At 42.0% G+C, this 11,173-nt stretch overlaps 1 protein-coding gene across 1 annotated transcript; it reads left to right on the top strand.

The window, feature by feature from the left end:
- Positions 1-574: 574 nt before the first annotated feature.
- LOC125894338 (neuronal acetylcholine receptor subunit beta-2-like) lies at positions 575-9,614 on the top strand. Its single transcript, XM_049585662.1, has 5 exons — positions 575-634; positions 780-824; positions 2,562-2,671; positions 6,935-7,925; positions 9,380-9,614. Exons 2-5 carry the CDS (start codon positions 798-800, stop codon positions 9,533-9,535), a joined length of 1,284 nt encoding a protein of 427 aa, XP_049441619.1. The 5' UTR covers positions 575-634; positions 780-797; the 3' UTR covers positions 9,536-9,614.
- Positions 9,615-11,173: the final 1,559 nt, after the last annotated feature.

Below are 11,173 nucleotides of genomic sequence, written 5' to 3'. Positions count from 1 at the left end.
ACTTTAACACAATTACTACCCTTAGTCATGCCATATAAATAGAAATGAGGCTTGGAATATAACAAGCGAAACCAGGCTGCAAAGAATGTCTTTTTAAGTTAGCTAAAAATAACCACTGTTGATAATGGATTGTATTAATGCTGATACTTCTGTAGTTCTTTTCACCATGTTAGAGCTATCATAGCTTTTAGAAATCCCCATTACCTTTCACTGAGAATTACAACTAGAGGAGGCTGGCTTGAATGTTTTTAAGCTGTTTGTAACACACTATATAACATGACTGTGGCACCAGGTGTTGGACAAAGCATGGTCAAACAATAGAGAACAGACAGTGTGCTTGTTTTCATTCCAACCTGCAGACTGGCCCTCATGTTACACAGTTGGTCATTTCTGTGTCTGACCAGCGAGCCAGTACATAATACAGGTCCTGGTTCATTGTACCTAATTGCTTTCTAAATCTGTTTCTGTGTGTGTGTGTGTGTGTTTAGCTGCCTTGTGTGCGGAGGTGGAGGAGCGGCTGGTGAGTCACCTGTTGTCACCGGAGCGCTACAACAAGCTGATCCGACCAGCTGTCAACAACAGCCAGCAGGTCACCATTTACATCCAGGTGTCTTTGGCCCAGCTGATCAACGTGGTGAGGAAACACACACACCAATCCAAAATGTTATCATGGAGGCATATCCTGCTAATTTAAGATAATTCAGCAATGCATATGGTGGAGATTATTCTGCTAGGATGAGTTCAGCCATCCACAAACTCTCTTCCTGTCTGTGTTTCAGAATGAGAGGGAGCAGATCATGACCACCAACTGTTGGCTCAGTCAGGTTTGTGTCCGCACTCGTCCTCTTGTTCTCTGATGATGTCTGCTTTTGAGATGTCAAAAGATTCAACAGCAATGTCTCTTTCCAGGAGTCACAACCTTGTTACTTAAGATAATCCACAGACTTTGTTGTGAGCAGTTTCACGCAGGAACTTTTTCTTCCTACCAAACTACACCACCACTGCTGCATGCGTGTGTGACAGAGAGTGAGATAGAGCGAGAGAGGAGATTGACTACTGCAAGCAATGTTTACAAGAACAAACAAACAATCATTTGCGTCTGACACTCAGTTTCGTTCACCATGTTAGTGGTGGAAAAAACAAACAAAAATCAAAGCTTTTGAGCACCGATGTGGGCATCAGTTACCACTGCAACGGTTGAAGCTTTAAAGTAGGGCTGTCAAAATATTGCATTAATTTCAACCAGTGAACCCACAGGTCCGAGCTAGCACAGCCTCTGATGCTAGCCTTGTCAAGCCACACTCACAGAGCATGTGATTAATTCTTTTAATCGCTTGACAGCCCTACTTCAAAGCATTTAAGCATTCGGTTCAGCCTTACGCCGGACGTCCACTGGATGCATGTCCGTTGCGGAACCGCAGCGCTGGTTATTCGCTGCGTGCTCCGCCGTCCGTCAATACCCACCGGCTGCATTTGTTGTGCAGAGCGGTGCAGCTCTGCCGGAAGACATCTCGGTGCACTGCCGTGATTAATATCTCCTCGTCCATGTTGTTAATGGGGTGAAATGACGTCTGAAAACCTCTGACCTGTTGACTTCAGTGCCCATTATGTAGTTTTCAAGGTGTAGTGCAGGGAAATATGATCCGCGTGAACACTGTGTATTTTATTTTGAAAATTAACCGGATGTTTTATCGTGTTTCTGTGCACGACTTCCTGCCCCGCACGATCTGCTCTGTGCTGAATTGCTGCGTTGTGCTCCGGCGTCCGGTAAAAATAGAAGTCCTGCGTATCTGTTGCGGAGGGCTCCGGAGTGCTGGAGCTGTGGCGGAGCCGGAACGCAGCACAGCCGCAGCCGGTGGAATCACACACATTGACTAGAATTGAATCCCATCGGCTCCGCTGCCGTGCCGGAGCGGAGCGGAGACGCAACCAACGTGCATCTGGTGGAAATAGGCTGTTACTCTTGTCCATGAGTAGATGCACGCTTCCTTCTGCAGAGTGATACAGTTGGTGGGTGTAGTTCAGTAGACAGAAAATAATTCCATCATAAAACTGCTCACAGCGATGTCTATGGATTATCTTGAGTAACTGAGTCAAGATTTTTGGTCCGAGAAACTGCTGTTGAATTTTTGGAAATGTTTTTTGTTTTTTGTTTTTTTTGGTGAAAAACTGAGTGCCATCTAGTTCCCTTATATTCAAGAGGAGGCAGACATTTCTACAGCTGAACGCATGGCAAGTCACATCAAAACGATCGAGATTAATAAATAGCACTACATGTAAGAAGCAAATATACATATTTGATTTTGGGGTGAACTGTCCCTTTAAAATTTTATTTATTTGGCCAGATGGGAGCTGACTGAATCAGTCTGTGTACTGGTATGCATGATCTGGTATGTTTATGTATGTTTGTGGTAGCTCATATTTTGTTTCGTAACCGTGTGTGTGTGTGTGTGTGTGTGTGTGTGTGATTTGATATATCTCTGTGTTTGTGGATGTGTGTCCATGTATGTGAATTAATCTATTTCCTTGTGTGTGCAAATGTGTGTGCGCTTCTTCATCAGGTTTGGAATGACTACAGATTAATGTGGAACCCTGAAGAGTACGAAGGAATCAAGAAAATCCGGCTGCCGTCACAACACATCTGGCTGCCGGACATCGTCCTCTACAACAAGTACGTCTGAGCTGTGGAACAGAGAATGAGTGTGTGTGTGTGTGTGTGTGTGTGTGTGTGTGTGTCTAAAGCTAAGTGATTAAAAGGAGAACAAAAGCAAAGAGCAAACTTTATTTAAAAGCCCAATTTTTCCTAAAATGTTTTCTCACATCCTCTTATTCCTTCTATCCTCTTATCTCTCCCTTTTCATCCCACTTTTTTTTTGGTTTTAACTTTTAGGATAATGAATACAACCAAAACGTTGTATTAAGACTGTCTAGACTTTCTGCAGACAGTCTCATGATAATGAGTGGTCTTTTAAGTGATAAGGGATTATAGTTTTTACAGAGAAGACAGACAGGGACAAACTGATGTTATAAAATCTGCAGGTAAGATAACAGTGCATTCGGTCACACCTTACACTCTTACAACTGAGAAAAAGCATGTACTATTTATCGACACCTTTGCAGCAACCAGACAGAATTACCAACACGGTTCAGATGCATTTCACAACATTGATTATGATATGTACATCGGATCAATAACATCAAATCATAGCCTTTACAGTCAAAGTGTCAAGAGAAATCAGTGCTCTATAATGACATTACTGCACATTAAACTGCTCTCGACAACAGAAGAACATGGCTACACATTAATGTGTATTTCTGTACATTGAGCAGAAATGCACAAAACACTGATGTGACAACGCTTCACTTTATGTGCACGTCCAGAAATCAGTGCAGCTGTGTGAAATAGCTGCAAGGGAAAATCAATACATGAGAATGTTGATGCTGTAATAAGTTAATTCAAGGAGAAACTAGCCTCAGTCCACTGGAGTGTTAGCTGACAGACACGAAGGCTTTTGGGGGCCTCACCTCATCTGTCACCCATATAGGTCAACACCTGGGTCTTTCTCCATCTGCTAGTTTCTTGTATGACATCAACAGTTTACATCTACTGTTAAGTTAATAAAGAAGTCCTTGCTGTGTGATCTTAAATCACAATGGATCACAACAGTTTTTGTTTTGCATTGCTTATGTTTAGTGGGGTGATATGTGTATCATAAATTAACTGGTGGATATGAACTTACTTTCTTTTCAACTTTATAGCCCAGTTGGATTGACGCTGGCTTAAAGTGAACCGTTCACAGTAACTGGAGAGAAGTTGACCATGTAGGTTTGACTACTGAGTAATCACCTTGGTACTAAGTTGTCAGCTTTGGCTTTTTATTTTCTCACTGGTGGACATAATGAATACATAAATCATAAAAAGATCTTATACAACAGTCAGCAAAAACATAAGCTTTTGTAGTTTGAAGATTCTAAGCTGAAGGCTTTAGTGATATGATGGCTGAAGTGGGCTGGGAATGGCGGAAGCAGAGCAGGCAGAGGGGCTGAAGACAAGAACGGGGTAGGACGTGGCTGGTTATAGTTGAGGCTGATGTGGTGAACCTGGGACACTGAACAGAGTGTGAATAGAGGTCCAAAAAGTACAAAAGACAAAGTGTCAAAAACTTAGAAGTTGGCCTAGACATGTGACAGTGACATGTTGAACTGACAGGAATACAGGGTGGAGCTTTGAGAGTGTGACAAACAGATAAACATCATCATTTTATTTTTACTTTTATAATTTTTGGAAGACAAGAAAACTACCAACTTACAGGGTGACAAATGACTGCAGTGAGTTACAGTTAAGGATGAAAATGGCTAAAAAAAAATAGTCATATCTAAAAGTTAAATCGTAAATATTAGTATTAGTAAATGGTTGAATAGTAAAAATAGTAGTCTAAAATAGTTTTTCCTAATATAGAGACAGTATATAATCAGACTGGGCTTACCATGGCCTTTAAAGTAACAAAGAATATTTTACAATGGCCCTTAGTTATTGTAGAAGTACCAAAGAAAGCTCAGTAAATTTAAATAAAAGTATTTCACTGTGCATTATTCTGAGTTTTGTGATACAAAAGACCTTAATCTATAATTCAAGCCGTTTGTTATAAATATTTGACACATTTTAAAGAAAATACAAGCAAGTAATTCATGGGGACAGAAATGTTGCTGCATAACATGAATGACTAAATAGTGTTCTCAACAACTGTATCCAAAGTAAAAACTGAACCTGAGACTGAGACAGTTCAACGGGCTCACAGCTGTGTGGACATTCAGCTTTTGTGTTTTGGTCAGCAGTGTTACCTCACAGTTTATACAGGCATTAAACTTTTATAAACGCAGTTTGCTGGTCAGCTAAAGACCACATAAAGAGCATAATGGCTCAAGAGGCAAAATGATAGGAGATGATCAGCACTACTTTACGATGTCAGGTCTCTGGCCAAATGTAGGGGACCAGAGGTTGCAGTAAGCAGGTGGGGCCTCTGCATTTTTAATTAGTCTGCATATTCACAGCAGGGCCCAAAGCATTAGAGACCGAGTGTGATGGTTGGATTCCTGACCTACTTTATAATTGATAGGCCACTTTTCTATAATGCATCACCTTCAGGCTTGGAAAAAAAGTCTCAGCAGATTTGAGGTGAGGGGGCAGTTGTTGCCATGTTGCTGGGATGTGTCCCAGGTTCAGCTCCTCCCCTGAGAGGAACATCACACATCCTTTGACTTTCAGTACACATAACTGTTGCAGGTGTCACCTCTGCAGAGACGCAAGCACAGTCATGAAATAATTTTCTCGACACGCGATCAGTCAGCACAGAAACGTTTTACTCAAGTAAACTTTTTGCGTTGAACACTGAGTCTGTTGTTCAGCCAAGTCAGTTGCACTAGTACAGTGAGCTGGCTCAAGATTGTAATGAGTTTGACAAATGATTATAGATTTCAACAAGTGACACACGGTAGAGTGGTTCTCATTAAGGTTCAAGGTGTGGAAGAACCTCTCAGTTAACAAGACTCCCTAAAAGCTTAGTATTTTGCCCACGCCTGACATCCTGCATCACGCAGTGTGTGTGCCTGATGCACGTTCTCGTCCGTGCACATTAGGTCGTCTCGTCACTGTTTTGATTAAGCTCGCAAAACCGTGACCAAAAAGTTGTTTATTAAACTAATCTTTGCCTTGACCCCAAGATTAAATTTACAGGAGATCTTCCACCTAACTGCAACTTCAAACAGAGTCATTTATTTACTTATTTATTTTTATGATTATCGATTTACAAAGACACACTTAGATTCATCTGCTGGCAGCTATGACTAGCCGTCCCTGAAGACATGATTTTAACCTGGCTACTGATAAATTCTCAAGTTTACCATTATAACATTATACCGGAAAATATGTACAACTAAACAATGCTTAAATATGTTTATAAATAGATGGACTGAATTATTTCCAACAACAAAAATCTACTTAAACTAAGATAATTCAGGATTTTTGTTCTGTATTTTTATAAAGGTGCGCGTAGGTTATTATATAAAGTATGAACATGCACTCAGAGCATGGGCTGAGACAGTCATGGAGCTCAGTGAAGCATGCAATGTCATGCCCCTGCAAAACCAGGCTCATCTGTGTGAAATACAACGTTTTTAGGGAGTTCCCTCAGTTCCCTCAACAGCGTGATGGCGCATTCAGGCAACACGCTAAAGTTACTTTTGCATTAGCTGATCAGCTCCTTCGTTCATGCTTAACCATCACTGACTTAGCTTTCTTCACTATCCCACCCTCCTCATTGTAAGCTTACCTTTTGGTATTGCTATTTAACCACAATTTTATATTCATGTATGTGTTTGTGAAGGGGGTGGATTCATTTCACTTAGTGTTGGATGAAGTGTTCAGTCTTAACATAAAAGTACCAATACAACTATCTAAAATACTCCCTTAAAAGTGAAAATCCTGTGTTCATCCCACTTAACTTAAACTAAAGAAGTAATATCTGCAAAATATACTTAAAATATAAAGTGCTAGTACTGGTTTTGCAGAGAAATGGCTGGTGTGAGCAATGGTAGCAGGCTCCAACTATCCATTTGAAACCCAAGGTGCTCCCAAGCCAAATGGGATATATGATCCCTCCAGTGTTGTGGAAGTCCCTTCCAGTTAGATATGTCTTGAATACCTTTACAGGGAGGTGTCCTGGCTCCTTTAATGCAAAGGAGCCCACAGTTCTCCACTGACTTCCTCACCCTGCTTCTACAAGTTTATGTATTTGTAATTATGTGTGATGATAATAGAATTGTGTGTTTGGAAGAGTGAGAGATAGTCTTTGAATATGATTAGCCATGATCCTTCCGGTTGTCAGTTTCTCTTTGAGTTAATTTTTTGCTTTCTTACCTCCCTTCCTCTTCTCAGTGCCGATGGGACCTATGAAGTTTCCTTCTACTCCAATGCTGTGGTCTCCAACAATGGTGAGGTGGCCTGGCTCCCACCAGCTATCTACAAGTCAGCTTGCAAAATTGAAGTCCGAGATTTCCCCTTTGACCAGCAGAACTGCACCCTCAAGTTTCGCTCCTGGACCTACGACCACACTGAGATCGATCTCATCCTCCTCAGTGATTACGCCTCACGTGACGACTTCAAACCCAGCGGGGAGTGGGATATTGTCTCACTGCCTGGTCGTAAGAATGAAGACCCTAATGACATCAGATACCTGGATATCACCTATGACTTTATTATCAAGAGAAAACCTCTGTTTTACACCATCAACCTGATCATTCCCTGCATCCTGATCACGTCGCTGGCCATTCTGGTGTTCTACCTCCCGTCAGACTGTGGCGAGAAGATGACTCTCTGTATCTCTGTCCTCTTGGCCCTGACTGTGTTTTTACTCCTTATCTCAAAGATTGTGCCACCAACGTCTTTAGCAGTGCCTCTGATTGGAAAGTACCTGATGTTTACAATGGTGCTGGTCACCTTCTCCATTGTCACCAGCGTTTGCGTGCTCAACGTGCACCATCGGTCTCCCAGTACGCACACCATGCCTCCTTGGGTCAAGCGTGTCTTCCTGTACCGACTTCCCTCTTATCTCTTCATGAGGAGACCCGGTAGCTCCAACATCCGCGAGAAGTTTCGGAAAAAACACCAGCAGCGATCGTACTCTGACCACAAGCTGCATGGAGCCGATGGAGGGACTGGAAGTCCTGCAGGCATGGCAGATTCCTCCTCGTCCTTCTTTGTGAATGAGGAGTCGGCCAAACGCTACGGCTGGAAGATCAGTGACTTGTCAGAGAACACAGAGTTCAGGAAGAGGATGACGCTCAAGTGCAACATTGCCGTGGAGGATGCAGTGGATGGAGTGCGCTACATCGCGGAGAAGATGAAGAGCGAGGATGATGATGAAGGGGTAGGTGTATCTACATCTTTACGTCAAAAGTCTAAATGTGTGCAGCATGTGTCGAAGACTTTTCCTTTGTCTGCCTGTTTTTTGTTGTTAAGACAGAGTAGTGTTTTTGTGGTCCACCACTTTGGCCCTGACTGAAATATCTTAGTAAATATTGTATGGATTGCCATGACATTTTGTACAGACATTCATGGTGCCCAGAGGGTAAACCCTTCTCACTTTGGTTATCCCTGAACTCCGCTGGTGCCACCATAAGGTTGGCAGTTGTGGTTCTGAGTGAAATGTCTTGACAACCATACACAAGACAAGACAGTGGATCAGGGGGAGTACCACCAGTTGGTTCAGGAGCTTCACCTTGATGATGGCTGTTTCCAGGCATATTTTAGGATGACTCGGGGGCAGTTTGACAACCTGCTGTCTACTGTCGGGTCACATAGCTCTGGGTATCCAACAACTGCTACCACCAGTTTCTCCTCCATTGTTAACCAGCTGTAAACTTGTTGTCGTGACCACCACAGGCCTGTCTCTCAAATCTTTCGATCGTACAAAGATGGGAAAAAGATCATGATGTTGGGTGCTTTTCTGCTCTGGCTTAAACTTTTTTCAACCTGAGGAGTTCAGAGTGCTACGCCCAAAACACCAGGTGCCTAGAGCGCAGAAATGCAAGGCATGTGGCAAAGCACAAGACGCAAGCAAAAAGCTTCATTCTCATTAAAAGCAATTACAATAAGCTGCCTCAAGCTGCCTTAACGCTTTCTGTGGGATCAGGGTGTAAGATGGTCAACGTGGTAAAAATTCCATCTGCTAAGCATCAGCATGTTAGCATGTTGACATTAGCATTTAGCCTTCCAGTCTTTATGTACAAGGTACATGATAATTTGTTTCACTGATTCATAGTAACAGAGAGATTATTCTGTAACAGCTGTACATTCTTACCTATTATAGATCTGGACACAATCCGAACAGTCTTTTGGGACTGCAAATGTTGATGACCCAGGCTGTTCCACCTATGTTATGTGATGGATTACTTCATGTAATCTTCATCATATGTGTTTTGGAAATGACTGTGTTTCACTTTCTATGAATAGCTAAATTAAGGACTTACACCAAAAGGTTAGACACCAGTAGTGATTCATTTGCATTGCTTGTGATTTGATGCCACATTTGTTACACTACTGAGCATGAGGAAGATCAGCCACAACACTGGAAAAAGTCCAGAGCAGCTGTGGTACAAGGTGCCTGCCCTCGGAACAAATCCATTAACAGCTTTAATTCAGTGATTTATGTATTAGTACCACTTTATATAATGTCACAACAAAGTCACCGCAACGTCAGCCAATAAATGATTAGATAAGACATTAGGAAATTTAAGCACCAGTGACAAAAATTCATATTAAAATAAATCAGTTCGCTTAAATCAAGGACAGCAACATTTTAAATCCAACTTCTCTCTGCAGATCATTGAAGACTGGAAGTATGTGGCCATGGTGATCGACCGTCTCTTCCTGTGGATCTTTGTGTTCGTGTGTGTGGTCGGGACACTGGGCCTCTTCATGCAGCCTCTCTTCCAGAGTTACAACACTCCCATTATTGATGACATGGACCGTAACTGATGCCTGTGATGTCATCATGAACTTTGAGTGCCCCCCAAAAACAGAGCTCTGACGACATTTTAACACACAAACTCACACGTCCGCCTAGCACCACACGCTCACTGGGAGATTATAATGATGCACTTTAACCTTCTTCCACCACCTGCTCCCGTCCCTACCTCCACCTCTTGTCCCTGTCATCCTCCATGTGTCCTGCCATCCTCTGCTCCACTCATCTGTCATCAGCTGAGATGTAATTATTTCAGTTCAATAACAGATAACTGGTTTATAAAAACTTGGGTCACATATTTAGAGCGTGGCCATCATCTAGCAGACAGGAATGATGGAGGTCGTACTGTTACTGGTGAGCTGGGAGTGTGGATGTTATATGGTGTGTTTGCCAAACTTGGTTACCAGGACGCCCCAAATACCCTGGGTTAGCCAAACTTATTTGGATGAGAAGACAAAGGGTTAGGGTTAGTGTTAGAACAGTACATTTATGACCTAAAATGTCTGTTGTAGCATCAGTTACAGTTTACAGATCAACTTCCTGGTTCAACATTGACCTGCCTTACTTATTTTAGTTGTATGTGCACACAGTGAATACTTTGGTTTGTTAAGTGAAACAATGGCCAAAACTACAAAAACAGGACCCAATTTAAAGTAAACCAGGATTATCCTTTAATTTAAAACATGAACTAAAACCCACTTTCAGTCATTAAGCTCTTTCTTGGGGATCAGTACAGATCTGCAGTCTCTAATGACTGAAATGTAGCAGTGTTTTAAAAAGAAAACCTTAACCTGAAATGGTTGAATCACAGACTGTATGTAAAGATGGATGACGTGACAGCTCCCCAAAGTGAAGCCAAAATATCTCAATCGCCCCCTGGTGGCTGGCTGCTTTATAGGTCGTCCCCTCTATATTAGCAGATGGGACATAGGCCAAACTAAAAAGAAACAAGTACATGTCGACTAAATTAATCTCAAAGATGTTTTTTTGTAATTTAAGGTAGTCCTCATCGTGCTTATGTTTCTGTGTTCATTTTTGTGACAAGTTTGGTTTTAATTGCTTATTTGATGCTATGAAAAGGGGGTGTGACGTCATGGTTGATAGCTTTGTGTCAGTTGTTGTGCTTGTGATCAATTGCGCCACTGGTGATTGGGTCAGAGAGATGTATGGACAGGAACCAGGTCCTCAGAAGAAGAGTTTTGTTTGGTCCACCACTTTGGACCTGACTGAAATATCTCAGTAAATATTGGATGGATTGCCATGACAGACATTCATGGTCCCCAGAAGATAGACCCTAGTCACTTTGGTGATCCCTGAAGTTCTCATCGGGCACAACCATAAGGCTGACATTTGTCGTTCTGAGTGAAATGGGTTAGGGGTTAGGGTTAGGGTTATAGTAAGTCACACTAATGAGGTATCAAACATGGGCAGGGAAATCTGGCCAGCACTTGCAGAAAGGCTCAATAGCTGGTGAACTATCATAGAACATGGAGGACAATTGATTGACTTCACTTTGGCCTTGAGTTGGAATATTTTTGTACAAAAAATCAGGATATGGGTAATAATTAGAATTCTTTAATTACTGACAAAGTCCGTAATAAAAGACTGTAGACAAAAGCTTACTATGCAAAACACTCTAATTGGCCACT

This window comes from Epinephelus fuscoguttatus, linkage group LG9 (genome assembly GCF_011397635.1).
Source record: "Epinephelus fuscoguttatus linkage group LG9, E.fuscoguttatus.final_Chr_v1".
NCBI classification, from domain to species: Eukaryota; Metazoa; Chordata; class Actinopteri; order Perciformes; family Serranidae; genus Epinephelus; species Epinephelus fuscoguttatus.
This window is presented reverse-complemented; position numbering and strand designations above follow the sequence as displayed.

What these genes read in the sequence shown, in the direction of transcription:
- LOC125894338 (XM_049585662.1), top strand. Translation starts at nt 798, where the DNA reads ATGACCACCAACTGTTGGCTCAGTCAG. An exon ending in GACATCGTCCTCTACAACAA is followed by an intron (nt 2,672 to 6,934) that starts GTACGTCTGAGC and finishes TCCTCTTCTCAG; the next exon opens with TGCCGATGGGACCTATGAAG. An exon ending in GCGAGGATGATGATGAAGGG is followed by an intron (nt 7,926 to 9,379) that starts GTAGGTGTATCT and finishes TTCTCTCTGCAG; the next exon opens with ATCATTGAAGACTGGAAGTA.